The sequence below is a fragment of the Eleutherodactylus coqui genome, chromosome 3 (genome assembly GCF_035609145.1).
Source record: "Eleutherodactylus coqui strain aEleCoq1 chromosome 3, aEleCoq1.hap1, whole genome shotgun sequence".
Taxonomy (NCBI): domain Eukaryota; kingdom Metazoa; phylum Chordata; class Amphibia; order Anura; family Eleutherodactylidae; genus Eleutherodactylus; species Eleutherodactylus coqui.
The window spans coordinates 252,288,663-252,307,375 of NC_089839.1; the positions used below are offsets into that span (position 1 = coordinate 252,288,663).

The 18,713-nt window shown below is 45.8% G+C and overlaps 1 protein-coding gene across 1 annotated transcript in view; it reads left to right on the forward strand.

Annotated features, from left to right (window-relative positions):
• DNM3 (dynamin 3) overlaps window positions 1-18,713 on the forward strand; it is a 310,170-nt gene that overhangs the window by 240,382 nt on the left and 51,075 nt on the right. The window contains exon 15 of the mRNA XM_066594996.1: window positions 9,838-10,064. Within this exon, the coding sequence (XP_066451093.1) occupies window positions 9,838-9,856 (19 nt within the window). The 3' untranslated portion in view covers window positions 9,857-10,064. The remainder of the gene's footprint in view (window positions 1-9,837; window positions 10,065-18,713) is intronic.

Below are 18,713 nucleotides of genomic sequence, written 5' to 3' on the forward strand. Positions count from 1 at the left end.
CTGCATGCCCCAGTCTGACCGGGGTTTTTAATACATAGACACTGGCAGGTACAAATCCCTAATGTGAAGTCCCTGTGGACCACAGCATGAGTGGCTCCCTGGAACCCACTGGCGGTACATAAATATATCCCATTGCAGTGCCCATCACAGCTGAGGTAGCGTCAGGTTTAATGCAGGTGGGTTTCGGCCCACACTGCATGCCCCAGTCAGACTGGGGTTCTTTAGAAGTGGACACATGGAGTTACAACTCCGTGTGGACCGACAGCATGGGTGGCTCCCTGGAACCCACCGGCGGTACATACATATATCCCATTGCAGTGCCCAGCACAGCTGAGGTAACGTCAGCTTTAATGCAGGTGGGCTAAAAATTACTAGGATTACAATGTAGGCGAGGGCCCAAAAAAATTGGTGTACCAACAGTACAAATGTACTTCAGAAAAATTGCCCATGCCCAACCAAGAGGGCAGGTGAAACCCATTAATCGCTTTGGTTAATGTGGCTTAATTTGTAACTAGGCCTGTAGGCAGCCCAGTTAAAATAAAAATTGGTTCAGGTGCAAGTTTCAACGCTTTATTGAATTGAGAATTGAAACGTATAAACATTGTTTACAAAAGTTATATGACTGAGCCTTGTGGGCCTAAGAAAAATTGCCCGTTCGGCGTGATTACGTCAGGTTTCAGGAGGAGGAGGATGAATATAATACACAGATTGATGACGCTAAAAGGTCCCCGTTTTTGATGGTGATAGAGAACGATGCTTCCATCCGTGGGTGCAGCCTACGTATTGTTTAGGTACCGCTGCTGTCCGCTGGTGGAGAAGAGAAGTCTGGGGAAATCCAGGCTTTGTTCATCTTTATGAGTGTAAGCCTGTCGGCACTGTCAGTTGACAGTCGGGTCCTGTGGTATAGCATCACTCTCGAACCCCTTTCCTCTTCGGGTATGAGAGTGGAAAGGTTCTCCTTATACCATGGGTCGAGCAGTGTGTACACCCAGTAATCCGTAGTGGCCAGAATGCGTGTAATGTGAGGGTCACGAGAAAGGCATCCTAACATGAAGTCAGCCATGTGTGCCAGGGTACCTGTACGCAACACATGGCTGTCCTCACTCGGAAGATCACTTTCAGGATCATCCTCCTCCTCCTCCTCCTCCTCCTCAGGCCATACACGCTGAAAGGATGACAGGCAAGCAGCATGGGTACCCTCAGCAGTGGACCAAGCTGTCTCTTCCCCCTCCTCATGCTCCTCCCCCTCCTCCTCCTCCTCAATGCGCTGAGATATAGACATGAGGGTGCTCTGACTATCCAGCGACATACTGTCTTTCCCCGCCTCCGTTTCCGAGTGCAAAGCATCTGCCTTTATGCTTTGCAGGGAACTTCTCAAGAGGCATAGCAGAGGAATGATTGCAGCATCCCCGCTCACCATCTGGGTAGACTCCTCAAAGTTTCCAAGGACCTGGCAGATGTCTGCCAACCAGGCCCACTCTTCTGTAAAGAATTGAGGAGGCTGACTCCCACTACGCCGCCCATGTTGGAGTTGGTATTCCACTATAGCTCTACGCTGCTCATAGAGCCTGGCCAACATGTGGAGCGTAGAGTTCCACCGTATGGGCACGTCGCACAGCAGTCCGTGCACTGGCAGATTAAACCGATGTTGCAGGGTGCGCAGGGTGGCAGCGTCCGCCTTGGACTTGCGGAAATGTGCGCTGAGCCGGCGCACCTTTCCGAGCAGGTCTGACAAGCGTGGGTAGCTTTTCAGAAAGCGCTGAACCACCAAACTAAAGACGTGGGCCAGGCATGGCGCGTGCGTGAGGCTGCCGAGCTGCAGAGCCGCCACCAGGTTACAGCCGTTGTCACACACGACTATACCCAGTTGGAGGCTCAGCGGCGAAAGCCAGCGGTCGGTCTGCTCTGTCAGACCCTGCAGCAGTTCGTGGGCCGTGTGCCTCTTCTCTCCTAAGCTGAGTAGTTTCAGCACGGCCTGCTGACGCTTGCCCACCGCTGTGCTGCCACGCCGCGCGACACCGACTGCTGGCGACGTGCTGCTGCTGACACATCTTGATTGCGAGACAAAGGTTTCGTAGGAGGAGGAGGGTGGTTTAGTGGAGGAAGCATACACCGCCGCAGATACCAGCATCGAGCTGGGGCCCGCAATTCTGGGGGTGGGTAGGACGTGAGCGGTCCCAGACTCTGACTCGGTCCCAGCCTCCACTAAATTCACCCAATGTGCCGTCAGGGAGATATAGTGGCCCTGCCCGCCTGTGCTTGTCCACGTGTCCGTTGTTAAGTGGACCTCGGCAGTAACCGCGTTGGTGAGGGCGCATACAATGTTGCGGGAGACGTGGTCGTGCAGAGCTGGGACGGCACATCGGGAAAAGTAGTGGCGACTGGGAACCGAGTAGTGCGGGGCCGCCGCCATCATGTTTTTGGAAGCCTCAGTTTCCACAAGCCTATACGGCAGCATCTCCGGGCTGATCAATTTGGCTATGTGCACGTTTAAAGCTTGAGCGTGCGGGTGCGTGGCGGCGTACTTGCGCTTGTGCTCAAACACTTGCGCTAGCGACGGCTGGACGGTGCGCTGAGAGACATTGCTGGATGGGGCCGAGGACAGCGGAGGTGAGGGTGTGGGTGCAGGCCGGGAGACGGTAGTGCCTGTGTCCTGAGAGGGGGGTTGGATCTCAGTGGCAGGTTGGGGCACAGGGGGAGAGGCAGTGGTGCAAACCGGAGGCGGTGAACGGCCTTCGTCCCACCTTGTGGGGTGCTTGGCCATCATATGTCTGTGCATGCTGGTGGTGGTGAGGCTGGTGGTGGTGGCTCCACGGCTGATCTTGGCACGACAAACTTGCACACCACAGTTCGTCGGTCGTCTGCACTCTCAGTGAAAAACTGCCACACCTTTGAGCACCTCGGCCTCTGCAGGGTGGCATGGCGCGAGGGGGCGCTTTGGGAAACAGTTAGTGGATTATTTGGTCTGGCCCTGCCTCTACCCCTGGCCACCGCACTGCCTCTTTCAACCTGCCCTGCTGCTGCACTTGCCTCCCCCTCTGAAGACCTGTCCTCAGTAGGCTTAGCAAACCAGGTGGGGTCAGTCACCTCATCGTCCTGCTGCTCTTCCTCCGAATCCTCTGTGCGCTCCTCCCTCGGACTTACTGCAATTACTACTACCTGAGTGATAGACAACTGTGTCTCTTCGTCTTCATCCTCCTCACCCACTGAAAGCTCTTGAGACAGTTGCCGGAAGTCCCCAGCCTCATCCCCCGGACCCCGGGAACTTTCCAAAGGTTGGGCATCGGTCACGACAAACTCCTCTGGTGGGAGAGGAACCATTGCTGCCCATTCTGGGCAGGGGCCCGAGAACAGTTCCTGGGAGTGTGCCTGCTCCTCAGAATGTGTCACTGTAATGGAGTGAGGAGGCTGGGAGGAAGGAGGAGCAGCAGCCAGAGGATTCAGAGTTGCAGCTGTGGACGGCGTAGAACTCTGGGTGGTCGATAGATTGCTGGATGCACTTTCTGCCATCCACGACAGGACCTGCTCACACTGCTCATTTTCTAATAAAGGTCTACCGCGTGGACCCACTAATTGTGAGATTAATCTGGGGATGCCAGAAACGTGCCTCTCTCCTAATCCCGCAGCAGTTGACTGCGATACACCTGGATCAGGAGCTCGGCCTGTGCCCACACCCTGACTTGGGCCTCCGCGTCCTCGCCCGCGTCCACGTCCTCTAGGCCTACCCTAACCCCTCAGCATGGTGTATTATCAGTAGTGCAGAAACAGAACGCTGTAATTAAATGTGCCGCTTATTGGCCTGTGGTTGGAGGCTGACTTCGCTTACGGAACGCACAGCAGAGCCAGGAAAGAATTTTGCGCAAGCCTGTAGTGAGACGTAGGTGCATATGACTGAGCTAGTGGAATTCACAGCGCAGAAGCAGTCAAGTGTCCAAAGTCCACTAGTAGGCCTTAAGTGTTTTGCTTCTATTTTTTTAAAGGCTGAGCTGAGACAGCAGACAGATACTGTAGGCAGCGTATATATGTATACTGTTTCCCTCTGGACGGGATGACGGCGGTGATGTAACGGAGACAGCAGAGCCAGCAAACAATTTTGCGCAAGCCTGCTGTAACACTTAGCTGCGTAATAATTAGGACTACTACCCCCAGCAGAGACGCAGTACACTCAAGACGATCACAGGCAGCCCAAAGATAGTATTTTTCCCAAATTTGTTTGAAAAAGCCCACTGCCTATATAGACAGTATATCTCTTTCACCTTTCCCAATGTCCCTGCCTCACCAGTACTGGCCCTATACTGTGTAAAATTACTGCAGACTGTTTCCCTCTGGACGGGATGACGGCGGTGATGTAACGGGCAACGCAGAGCCAGGAAACAATTTTGCGCAAGCCTGCTGTAACACTTAGCTGCGTAATAATTAGGACTACTACCCCCAGCAGAGACGCAGTACACTCAAGATGGTCACAGGCAGCCCAAAGATAGTATTTTTCCCAAATTTGTTTGAAAAAGCCCACTGCCTATATAGACAGTATATCTCTTTCACCTTTCCCACTGTCTTTGCCTCACCAGTACTGGCCCTATACTATGTACAATGACTGCAGACTGAGGACGCAATGCTCTGCACGGCCGATATACAAAAAAAAAGTGCAACACTGCTAAAAGCAGCCTCAACAGTACTGCACACTGTCAGATGTGGCCCTAAGAAGGACCGTTGGAGTTCTTGAAGCCTAATATTACACCTAACACTCTCCCTATAGCAGCAGCAGCATCAGCAGCACTTTCCCAGATTTTAATACTCGGGTGTCACCTGATCTCCCCAGCCACTCACTGCAGGGGGGTGGTATAGGGCTGGAACGTCACAGGGGGAAGTTGTAATGCCTTCCCTGTCTTTCTATTGGCCAGAAAAGCGCGCTAACGTCTCAGAGATGAAAGTGAAAGTAACTCGAACATCGCGTGGTACTCGTCTCGAGTACCCTAATACAAGTACGTTCGCTCATCTCTAATCAATAATGAAAATGTAGCAAATACACAGATACTAAATTATACATCACTCGGTGTACCCCTCCGCCAGACTTCTTCAACAGCTTCTTCAACTATTTTCCTTCATGTATCTTTTATGAGAGTGCAGTGCCAGCTGCTTTTCCATGGTCCATCCTGTATAGTTGACATTCATTAAAGGGGTCTTCCAGGGAGAATACTATTAATGATTTATTCTCAGGATAGGTCATCAATAGTTGATTGGCTGGGGTCTGTTGCTCGGGACCCCGACTGATCAGCTGCTTGTGCGCCCACCGACAGCACCTCCGTGTTGTGGCCAGCGCTTGTAACCGCACACACGGCTCCACTTGATTTCAGTGAGAGCTGCACTTGCAGTTACAAGCATTGGCCACTACACAGAGGTCGGAGCAGAGACTTCCCCTCCGACCCCTGTGTATTTGCAGACCCCAGCCGATCAATTATTGATGACCTATCCTGAGGATAGGTCATCAGTTGTATTCTCCCTGGAAAATTCCTTTAAATGAACCTTTTTTTGCATGCAATGTATCATGTACAATAAGAAAATGTGGAAAATGTAATGATGACTTCCATCGTCGTTGGCTACTATATTTCAGTGTGGATGCATGCTCTTTCTCAGTGGCCATACACTGGCTAAGGGATCTTTACACGGGACAACTGTTGGGTGCCTAAGCAGCCGACAGTCATCCCAGCATCTATCACTCCTGTGCGGAGTGCGCTAAAGATCTCCTCTGGCTGGCCCATCTCCAATCACTGCAACCTGGGAGTCGTTCAGCAAGTTGAAACAAAGTGACTACTGAGCGATTTCTTGCCTGGTGCTGTCGCTGCTGTGTACACGGGCCAACTATTGCTGAAAATTGCTGTTTCAAGCAATTATTTGGGGATAATCACCCATGTAAAGGAACCTTTAATCGTTTTTCAAGCATACAGTATAGTAAAGGCATTGTGTAACTCCAGTGCTAGTAACAAGAGAATGGCGCAGAGGACTCCGTGTAAAGGACTCCTGATAAGATAATCCAGAGAGTTATTGGGCGGTCTGTTCTGAAATGTCACATTCCTTTTTGTCATTATAGAGGGTTATCCCAATAATTCTTCTCAAAGCAAGCACTCAGTGCTGTGGTTCCTGTAGAAGTATTATATGTCTCTCTCACACAAGAACATGTTCTTCTCGGCCCTTATGTCATTCCACCGCACTTTTAAAATAGAGTTATTTCACCGCCTTCCAACCCATCCCCCTCATATTTCTCCCGCTGAGACCTCTTTCTAGTAGGCTAACACTAAGCCATGCCACTGTATATCATTTAGTGGGAACTCATTTCCATCATAGTGCATGTAAAGAGTCTTACCAGTTAAAGGGATTTGTTATAGAGTGCACTTTACAAATGAGAGGGTACATGGCTAAGGCGATGGGGTCTCCACGCTTCACATTATATGAATGCTTACTGGTATGATACTATCCTGTTGCACTTTATGGGGAGTAGCAGCTTCCTCAGCGCCAACAGGAATAGGAGGTGCTTCATGGGGTAGGCAGAGGCATGCGCCGTTAAGAATGCCGTTCAGGCATTCTTAACGGCGCATGTAAAACACCTACGGCCGTGTAAATAGGTTCAAACCACCATAAAAGGAGAAACCTCCGATTATGGCGGTTTTACCTCTTAAATGCCACAATGTAAGCAGATGACGGGGAAGGGGATCCTTCTATCATCCATCGGCACCCCGCAGTGATTGTAAGGTACCAATGGATTCCCATGGCAGCCAGCAGGCTGGTGATGTAGGCATTTCCAATTTTGGTACTAAAATATACTGTCAAAAAAGTTAAACAAATGAACAAAAAAATCTATTTAAAAAAAATGTATATTTCCCCCCCAAAAAAAACCTTTTAAATGGATAAAATACCGAAGATTTTTTTTAAAGCAACACATAATAGGCATTACCTCCTGCGTAACAACCCAAACCATGAAAATATTTAGTTATTTATCGCACATGATGAACTAACGCCAGAATTGCTATTTTTCTTTTGTTTGCCTCCCAAAAAACACAATAGAAAGCAATCCAAAAGTCACATGTACCTCAAAATGGTACCTATGAAAACTACAGCTCTTCCCATAAAAAGGAAACCTCACATAGCTCTGATGGCAAAAAAAATAATGTGCCCCAGAGTGGTGCCAATAAAAAATACAACTGGTACTAAAAAAACAAGCCCACATACAGCTACTTCAGTGAGTTATGGCTCTTGCAATAGGGCAATGAAAATTGCTTGGTCCTTAACAACAAAATAGGCTTGCCACTAAGGGGTTAACCCTGCATATAATCCTTTTACGGCAGTTCAGGTTTAACCTGGCATGAGTCTCCCGTGCCAGGGAGAGCCTGTGCTTAGTTGTCCACTGAGAGCCAGGCTCCTCCTCTAATGGCCGGGAGCAGAGAAACCTACATTCCTGGCGCTTTAACCCATTCCATGCTGTGATCAATAGTGATCGTGTCATGTAAGCAGGTATCGGGGGAGAGGGCTCCCCGTCACCCATTGGATTGGCACCCCACAATGCCATTGCAAGGTAATGATGGGTTCCCATCATAGCCAGGGGCCTGACAAAGGCCTCCACGTCTGCCAAGTCACTCAGCCTATCTGACCCCGACTCCGGAAGATTCTAATAGGCTAACCTCTTATGCAGAGTTCATTGCATTACAGAAGTGTCCCACAAAAAATCCTTATACAACTCTGTCGATAAAATAAATATCTTTTTTATAATTTTTTATAATTTCTTTTTTCACATCCCCTCAAAAAAAAATTAATGAAAAAAGTTTTACAGCACATTATAAGTATCTCAAAGTCATGCCATTAAAAATACAAGTTGTCCGTAAAAAACAAGCCCTCATATGGCTAAGTTGATGATAAAGTTAGAGCTCTTTCAATACGGCGATGAAAAAAACTAAGCAAATAACGTGATCATTAAAATACGCCCATCGCTAAGAAGTTAAAAGGATTTAGGCTACTTTACCTGGTGAGGTTACATCTCCACAATGAGGCTGAACTGTAGTACCAGTCATAGCTGCAACTAAGGACAAGTCACAGTGCCTTAATAAATAATGGAGAGCGAGAACACTGCGGTCCCTTTGTTCTGCGGATCGGTGGGTGTCCCAGGGGTCAGATCCTCAGCGATCAAACCTTGATGGCCTATCCTAAGGTTTGTTGTAAGCATGAGCTGTTGTGTCTGGATTAACAATGAAAGGACAGTTGTACAGCCGGTTGGTCTGCTGACTGTGGATGTCCCAGGGTTTGGTCTTCAGCAATCAAACATTTATGACTTATCTTAAGGCTCTTTTTTAGTCCTGTAAAACCCTTTAAAAATAACCTGTCACTAAGTTATGGTGCTTGTAGGACAGAGAAGGAGGAGTCAGGGGATGTGCTGTTTATACTTACCACTGGGTGGTGCTTGGTCAGTCAGTCTGTTTCTTCTTCAGTCAATGCATGCGCATACGCCCATAGAGAACAGTGAGAGTGCGTACTAACTAAAGAAAGAGTCAGGCTGACTGACCAGGCACCAGCTTCCACCGCTGATCAGTGGTAAATATAAAAACACATCCTAAGACTTATTTCCTGCATTACTGTGTTTTCCTGAAAACAAGACCCTGTCTTATATTAATTTTTGCTTCAACAGAGGCTCTAGGTCTTATTTTCGAGGAATGTTTTATTTTACTTACCTAGCAGGCTAGGTGCAGGTCCTTTCGACTGCTCTCCAGGGCCCAGCGTGGTTCACGCAGTCCTCAGCCTCCCACACAGGATCACTTCCTGGCTACAGGTTTCATAAATCCTGCCTCCATGAAGTGATGGCTGTGATTGGTTCTTCAAGCACTACTCAGCCAATCAATGCAGCGCTTGAAAAACCACTCACAGGCATCGCTTTTTGGAGGTGGAATTTATGAATCCTGTAGCCAGGAAGTGATCCTTGTGGGCGGCCCATGGCTGTGGGAACTGCGCCGGGCTCTGAAAAGTAGCAGGAGGGACCTGGACTGAGCCTGCTAGGTAATATATATATATATTTTTTTAAAGGTAATGTAACTAGGGCTTATATTTCAAGCCTCCCCAAAAATACTGAAAAATCAGACCCGGACTTATTTTTGGGTAGGGCTTATTTTTAGGGAAACTGGGTATAAGCACCATTTCTTAGTTTATGGTGCTTATAGCATGCGACAGGTTCCTTCAAAAAAGTCCTTTAAAAAATGCTCCATTCTACAGTTTTGGATTACAGTTTCTAATTGGCAAAATTTCTACATTTTGAAACATTTTCTCAATTATCTGCCTGAAGAATAAATTACAGTAGAAATCATCCAAGAGTCTATGAACTATTAAAGGAGACATTATTTCACCTTCATGTGCGAGAGCGTCAGCGTGAAGGAAAGCTCGGTAACGAAGCTGAGGTGTAGCGTGCGTAGTGCCGCGCTGAATTAGAGCCCAAGCATTGACATTATCCTTACGGAGCTATGTACATGGTCGGCATGAGCCCCATGGAACGGGACAATGTGCCTTTGTATGAGCCCAACAGAAGCCTGGCAATAGGTTAACCAAGCAGAGCTTTTGCAAATCCCCACCTCCAACAACTGCAAAGAATTCCTTCGTTATTAGCTTTCTCCCCTTCCTTTTTCTCAATTACTAACAAAACACAGAGGAGAAAAAATCTTCCTGAAGGTCAGAAAAGTCAGGCCTCCCGTCGGACTCACACAATAACCCTTTGAGCATGAAAAGTCAATTATCATTGCTTTTCTGTTGATGTTTTACATAGCATTTCTGGCATGCCACGTCTTTAATATGCAGAATTCCTTACAGGAGAACACAAATAAAGTGAGGAAGAATAAATCTGCTTAAGAAATGTGTAAATGATGACCTTTCCAGGAGCTGTGAAGTTATTTCAAGACAGCAGATACAATACATGTATTCAGCAGTAGGCAGTCACTGGACGGAAGTGACAGTACTGGAATTATGACCTTTGCTCACGATTCTGCTTCTACGGCCATTTCCATCCATGTGTTGTTATGAATGATGTTAATAAACCAGTAAGTATTACTTTTTGACTGGCTTTTTGGCTTATTTATATTACATGTTAAACAATGGGAATTATTGTACTGCATGCTAACATTTTTGTTTCTATGCTCCCGGATAATGGCTTTTGGCGCTGAGTGTATATAGCGAAGCGGAGCACGGGGGCTCAGTGGTTGACACTGTTGCCTTGCAGCTCTGGGGTACTTGATTAAAATGCAAATAAGGGCAATATCTGCATGAAGTTTGTATGTTCTGCCCATGTTTGTGTGGGTTTTCTCCACACTCCAAAAACTTTTGACAAAGTGGAAAAATACACTAAGCAAATTGAAAAATAATAAAGCTTATAAGGAAACGTCTTTGCTTGAAAGTGAAAGTGTAATGGAGGTATCTATGGAGATAAGGGAATAAAAGTTGCATTTTTTTCTTTGAAAAAGGTTTTCCAGGGCTTAAAAAATTTCTAATGGGCGGTAAATGTTGTAAAATAATAAGCCATATACTCATCTCATTAAGTTGCTCCCCCTGGTTCAGCACAGGAGACTTGGACATTGCCTCTTTGAAGAAGCTGCAGTGGTTACATACTGTTCACTGTGCAAGTTACCTCTCAGCCAATCATAGGCTTCAGTGGTCATATGCCGTTTATGGTAGTATCACCGCTGAAGCTTGTGATTGTGATGAGCACAATTTACTGTATGTGATGGCTAAATCTTCTTTTCAGATCAGAGCCGCTGTTACCAGTAGGCCATGTCCCCTCCAGTCTAAGACCTGCCCTAGAGGAGGAACGGGAAAAGAAAGAAGACCTAGTGCTTGCTAACACTGGTCTGGAAAGCGCTGATCAGCACCTGGCAGTGCTGCAATGCTGTGTAACAAGTTCCTCTTCGTCAGTCAGAGCCATGACCGAGGATTGGAAGCAGCAAAGGGCACAAACCATCATATTGTTGAGGTTCAGGAGGGGTTCCGCATCTTGGTGACACATAGAGGAAAGTGAGAGGGTAAGCTTGTGCCACTATGGAACGTGCCCGGGAAAGTTTGGCGTACTCAGCTGCGATGAGAAGCAGACGCACCAGAGAGCACCAGAGAGCACCACTAGCAGGCTTGTAAGAGTCGTGGCGGTGACCATTTAAGGGGCAACAGAGCAGCGCCATCCCCCATGGAGAGCAACACTAGTAAGACCACTGAAGCTGTCTTGATATACTGAGGGCCAAAGATGGAAGACGGGCCGTATCCTTGGGATGATATTCCAAACTAGTGTGAGTGGACTACGGCCCACGGTATTGCGTAAGGTTACATTCCTGACCAAGGTGGGGATAACTATACAAGCCCCATGGACAAAACTCTAAATCCTTCCTTGTGTCTTGTTTCTGACCTCTTGTAAGGTATAAGTTTAGGCCTCCTGCACACGGGCGGTTTTGCATTGCGGAACTCTGGATTCCGCAGCAATTCCACCAAAGCATGCTATGGGAAAACGCGATTTCCTCTACACAAACGGAAATCGATTGCAATCTTCCGCTCGTGAAGAAGAAATTACAACATGGTGCGATTCTGTGCGGCTTCCGCATGAATGGCTTCCGTTGAAGTAAATGTAAGCCGTCCGCCTGTAACCCTTCCACAATCATCATTGCGGAAAGGTCACAGGATCCACGTCATCGCCTAGCAATGGCGTGGCACAATCTGTACTGCGCATGTGCACTGGCCGGCACATCCGCAGCACAGATTGGAAGACGGTGGACAGGTACGCTGGGGTTGCCGGCTGGGCACAGGGTCAGATTCCACTGCGGGATCCCGCATGCGGAATTCGACCTGGCCATGTGCAGGCAGCCTCTGTTAGACTTGCTGCTTGGCATTAGTTTTTTTTAAAAGAGCTCTAGACAAAGAATAGCAGTTCTACAAGGGCCGCTCCCTTTTTCTTCATCCATTTTGTTAATATGTGAATGAATTATTTAGATATTTCTTCATGGCTTAGTTCAAGCTAAATGTCAGAGTGGATCATGATTTGGCAGAGAAGATATCTTATGTGTATGGCTGGCTTAAGACTATGTGAACAAGTTAAGAGACAGTAGCAATACAGGTCTGGGCTGTCTATACCGTAACTATGACCTTCATGTCTTGGACCCTTCACACTCTCTATGTGTAGGGAGAAGAACTATGAATCAGGAGGTGGAATAAATAGCATTAAGTTAACTAACTTCTGGTGAAACAGACCCTAAATATGTTTATGTTTCAATGTGTAATGAACTGGGACTGAGGGTCATCTGGGCCACCATGAAATTAGGTCTTGGCACCTTTTCCAGCTACCATGGTTATAGAACACACCTAAAACTCAATAACACATTACATTTAAGCACTGGTTCTCTCTTGTATGTTGCATCCATCGGAGGACCTCCTGACAACGGGCCCTCAGGCACTACCATAATGGTTCTTTGACCACCGAAGCAATCAGCAGTTCGGCAACTACGGATGGGCCGGAATTACAAGTTCCTTGACTGTCAATATAATATCTCTACTTTGTTACATTTGTCTACATTTCAGATCCCTACAGCACATTAAGATGCTTTTGAGACCTATTTAGACACAAGCACCTTCTAAAATAATCCATTTACTGCTCCGAAAAGGTCTGCAGAGTAAATAGGTAATCTAGGCGGGAATTTACACTCATCTGGTTTTGATATACACAATAGGAGTCTAGACTGGCATTTTTTTCTCTTAGTTGTCCCTGCCCTCACAAACTCTTTACTGGAATATATTTCTTTCTACCGGCCTTTTTTTTCTGGCAGCCGGCAAACCTACATTGCAGACACCGTATCTTGTTTCAGCATTTAGCGCTCTCACATCTACTTCATGTAGAAGACCTATTAACCTCCTTCGGTTGCTCCTATGCTTTTACAGGAGGTTATTAACTCATTGTTTCCAGATCTGTCTGATCAACGCATTGACTAAAAGTCTATACTCTGTTGAGTTGAAGCATTCTTATAAAGTTTAATCCACCCCTGATATGGATTTTGCAGCACACATAATCATTTTTCCTTAGGATATTTGAGATAGGGTGTATAGTTACTTCAAACTTTCTCACCTGACTTTTATGGCTATTTCGTATTGCGGCATGGTTTACAAGCACATAATCCTTAATGTTCTGCCTAAAAAGAGGGGATTACTTACTTTGTGGCTATTTGCTATTTAAACTGAAGTCTTTAGAGCTATTAGACCTGTAGAGTGAAATTTTCCCAGGGTCAGTCCTCCATCCCCCATTATCAGTATTCCATCATAGTGGCTATTAATCCATTCACTCATCTACCACCATATGGTACATAAGTAACCAGTTCTACCGCCAGATCATGTAATATCCTTTTTATGGACAGTGGTTGATGCACCAGGCTGGTCGAACAGCATAAATCTCTACGAGCTTTTAAGTCTTTGTTTTTTCAACTTTTCAACCACATTTGGGTTTCTATGAATTAATAAAGCTATTGTTCTATAATGTTTTCTCTATATTCTCGAAGGAAACAATCGGTCTTGGTTACACATAATTGAACAATGCGTCATTTTTGGGAATTCGAAATCTGTGGTTTCCAAAGCAGAGGAATTTCTAACTAGCTCAGCTTGGTGGTCTTGAGCCCAGTAAAACAACAGTAATGTGCTTTTTGGCTTAGGCTGTAACAAAAATGTACAGTACATATTGTATATTTCCCAAGAAAGCATGTGAATGAATGGACTTCCCTGATAGGGCTTAAGTGCCTTGACTTAAAAGACCTTACTATATAGACTATGGCTACAAAGTGCACAGAAACCAAGAGCCTCTTGGCCTCGGTCCAGTGTCAAGTAGAATTGCTTGCATTTGCGGAGAATATAATTCCAGATAACTTCGAAAGAGCCCTGCAATTTCCCTCTTGGCCTGTTTGTTATTTCATATTTATATCAAGCCGACTGTTCATGACATAACTAAGTGCCATGTGACGAGAGATTAGAGCGCAACACTTCATTAAAACTGTCTATGTAGTGAAAAGTTTGCTGAACTTGTAGAACAGAACGCTGAATGAAGCTATCAGACCTTTTCACATTAGTTTATGCTCCAAATCAATTTTTGATAAGTTGCGGCCAATGGAGAAGAGTGCGTGGACTTCAACTCAACCTTTTAACTTTTTTTTATGTTAAAGGGGTTCTGTCACGAATCAGATTTTTATGCTTTAGCGGCCATTGTTTCCTGGTCTGCCTAACGGACACAGGGAACCCACGATCAATAGCTGCTAAAGCATAAAATTCTTACACTTACTTTGTTCCTAATGTTGTTCTGCAGCGGGGTCATCTCCCAGCAGGCTCCTCTTCTTCCTCCGATGAGCTGCCCCCCTCTGGGAATTTGCGCATGCTCAGTGGAGAGGTGCCCTCTGACAGGAGTCAGGATAGTCCGCGTCTCCACAGCGCACGCTCAGAATCTCGGAGTTCAGCCTGGACGGACGGGCCGCCCACAGCAAGCACTGCTTGTGACGTGGTGCCTGTCCATTACCTCGGAAGTCTATGGAAGCTTCCTGCATTTTTCGACAAAAGAAAGGTCAAGACCTATCTTTTCACGCAGCGAGGAAAATCGGCAACTTAAAGCGGTGGCGGATTTCTCGTTTTGATGGCACGATTTTTTCACATGAATGGGAATACACAATTCTTTGGAGTGGCCCTATAATTATGAGCTATATTATGTTGTAGTAGATATACAGTTGCATGAAATTCCCCTCCCTCTGCTGTTCTTTAGATCGGTTCTTAGTGAATTTTGAAACAGTTTTCATCATCATGTCTGATGTGGAAGGTATCTATATATATAAAGACGAAAGCCCTCACTGACTAACTCACTGACTGACTCACTGACTGACTTCCTGACTGACTCCCTGACTGACTCACTCGCCACTAATTCTTCAACTTCCCGATGTCGTAGAAACATGAAATTTGGCACAAGCATAGATTATGTCCAAAATAGGAAAAGTTAATGGGTCCCAACTCAATTATTTAACTCTAGCGCAAAAGATTTAGCGTCCAAATTTTACGTACGTAATCTAATTCTCTCACTTCCCAATGTCATAGAAACATGAAATTTGGCACAAGCATTGGTTATGTCCAAAAGTAAAGGGGTCCCAACTCGATTATTCAATTCTAGCGCAAAAAAACTAGCATCCAAATTTTACGTACGGAATCTAATTCTCTCACTTCCCGATGTCATAGAAACATGAAATTTGGCACAAGCATTGACTATGTCATAAATAGGAAAAGTTAATGGGTCCCAACTAGAGATGAGCGAACGTGCTCGGCCACGCCCCTTTTTCGCCCGAATACCGCGATTTTCGAGTACTTCCGTACTCGGGCGAAAAAATTCGGGGGTCGCCGTGGCGGCGCGGGGGGTTGCAGCGGGGAGTGGGGGGGAGAGGGAGAGAGAGAGGGCTCCCCCCTGTTCCCTGCTGCTACCCCCCGCGCCGCCACGCCTCTCCCCGGCCCCCGGCGCACCCGAGTACTTTTCACCCGGGTAGTGAAGTACTCGAAAATCGCGGTGCTCGATTGCGAAATCGCCCTTACCGAGTACGTTCGCTCATCTCTAGTCCCAACTCAATTAAACAATTCTAAGCGCAAAAGAATTAGCGTCCAAATTTTACGTACGTCATCTAATTCTCTCACTTTCAGGTGTCATAGAATCTTGAAATTTGGCACAAGCATTGATTATGTCATAAATAGGAAAAGCTAACAGGTCCTAGCTTGATTATTCAATTCTTGCACAAAATAATTAGTGTCTAAATTTTACGTACGTCATCTAATTCTCTCACTTCCCGATGTCATAGAAACTTGAAATTTGGCACAAGCATTGATTATGTCATAAAAAGGAAAAGTTAATGGGTCCCAACTTGATTATTAAATTCTAAGCGCAAAAGAATTAGCGTCTAAATTTTAGGTATGCAATCTAATTCTCTCACTTCCTGATGTCATTTTATATAAAGGAAACGTCGCATGGTTACCTCCACGTGTTGTTTCCTGGGTAACGCAAAGAACCATTCAAAATGGTGAACATGTTTTTTTCCTCGGTATCTCTAAAGTAACCACGACTTCATAAGATTTTCCGTGTGAACACCAGATAAACACCAGTACCAAATTAACTCGGGCGAAGCCGGGTATATCAGCTAGTATAAAATATAATTAAATGTTTTCTAGCAGGTTTAACTAACTATTGCTTGTTTGTTTCAAAATTGCGAAAAATTTTAGTTGAGCAAATATGTAGAAATTATATTCTTCATTGATACCTTAAAATTGCAGATCGCTGGGAAATCACTTCTACCATCTCTATCCAAAATGCTTCATGCTTTTTGATATTCTCTATCGGGGATTCAGGGTGGTTTCACACGGGTGAGAAAATCGCGCAATTTTCGCCTGCTGCGATAGTCAGTAAAAAAAAGCAGAAGGTGACACCAACGATTTACAATGGTTTCCTTCCCATCTGCGATGTTTTTCACTGATGCGATGTTGAGGGGATACAAAATCGCGGCATGCTCTATCTTTCTGCGATGTGCGATTTTTTTATCTTCCATGTATTCCTATGGGGACTTCTTTTTATCGCATTGCAACACTACAAACACGCATTGCGATGCCATTTTAACATTACAGAGCCCCTTTGACTTTTGCAATAACAAATTTTATCATGGGCGGCAGCGATTCAATGCGAGACCATTCTCCAAAAAAATCGCAGTGATTAAAGATACAATTTTGCTGCGATTTTCCGTGTGGAATTAGCCTCAGTCTGATTGTAAGAGTTGTCTTGCAGTTCACATCACACAAGCGTATGATTACCTCGTATTACACACGTACTGTATGCGGTAATTTGCAGGCAATCAAATACATTGCTATACGTCGTTCCTCTCATATATTTGCTTGTAGGAATTGCGTAATATGCAAGTGCAAAAAAGAATGCAGCATGCTGTACTTTGCATCATATTATGCGTGAGAGAGTTCATTGTTCTCTATGGGCGCGAAATCGACGTCATCCATAAGCAATTGCATTTTATATGGGTGGTGTGTATGCGCACCATTGCAAAGCAACAGCGCAGGATGACAGCAGCGTGAGATATACTGCCATGCTCGAACAATTTTGCTGCCATACGTGGCGATAGCACGGGTCACCAACGGCTCCACGGTGGTAAAACGCTGCGTGACTTATGCAGCATTTTACTCTTATAGTCATGTGAGCCCAGCCTAATTGGAAATGTATGGGCAGACAGGAGATTTAGGCCAGGCTCACACGAATGGGTCGGATTCTACAAGTGGATATCTGTAGTGGAAGACATGCATATGACCGCTGAAGCGAATTGCGCATGGACACGTATGTGTACAGTTTTTCATGTGGATGTATAGCGTATGACAGGGAATCGTCTGTGTGGGAGAATGATGTCAAGCAGGGAATGACATCAGAAAGTTGCCAACCCCCCTGGAAACACCCTTCTATCCCTCAGGCGACATTCTCTTGTGCGGGCGTGGTGAGATGTTCTGAGAGCCTTCAGGATGGGATACTGCTCCCTGGGCTTGGCTGGTTTATACTACTTTTTATGGAAGTAGTGTAAACTGCTTTAAAAAAAAAAGCAAAAAAAACACTTTCTTGTGGAGGAAGAGCCCATGATGATCACATAGCTCCTTTCACACAGTTATAATTGAGGAGACCACAGCTCAAAATTGGACATTTCACACTAGCAAAATAATAAACAATTTTAACAATTTTAGGGGTGAAATGAGGAAAACGTGCTTGTTCACATATAGTCTGACCATGTTTATGTTAAATAGGGTAGTAGACAAGAACCTGCATGACCCAATCACCAGCACATAATATTTGTGTAAGCAAAGGTATGAATTGCCTTGGAGTTCAGACAGCATTGTGGTTACTGATGGAAGAAGAGGTCAGATTCTGAGAGAGTATGTAGAAGAGGGCTAAATGGAGAAGTGTTAGATTGTGGAATATGGTAGGTCTGCCTAAAGACATGTTTTTGGGGTATGCTTAGAACTGTGGATATTGACAGTTAGTCTGAGTATCCATGATAGCGCATTCCAGAGAACTGGTGCAACTTGAGTAAAGTCTTTGAGATGGGAGTGGGAGGTTTGGATTATGGAGGAACTTAGTCTAAGATCATTACTAGAGGAGAGAGCATGGGTACAGGGGTAGACATTGTAGATAGAGGATATATAGGGGCAGTGCAGCACTTTAGAGAGCTTTATGGATGATAGTGCTAAGTTTAAACCATATTCTATAGTGTATGGGTAACAAGTGCAGTGACTGGCACAGTGACTGCAGTGACTAGTCTTCGCTGCAGGGACTTTCAGGCCATTATCCCAAGAATATTCTTGGTGCTCTTGCAGCTGACGTGGACTGGCCAGGAGTTACATAGTGCAGCAGTAGAGGAGCAGGTAGGGACGTGGCTGAGATACAGAGCCATGGTCAGGACAGGTATAGTGTGTTCCAGATACAAGCTGAGGTCAGGAATGGAGAACACGGGAAAATGGGAAAGCTAAGTGAAACAGGCATTGTTTAAACCAGTCATCCAAAATACAGAAGCACCTTTGCATAACTATATGAAACCAACTGATCAGGCACCCTTCAGTGGGCGAGGGTGCCTTAATTAACAGGGAACCATCTGGATTGGCTGGAAGATGAAAGTTGG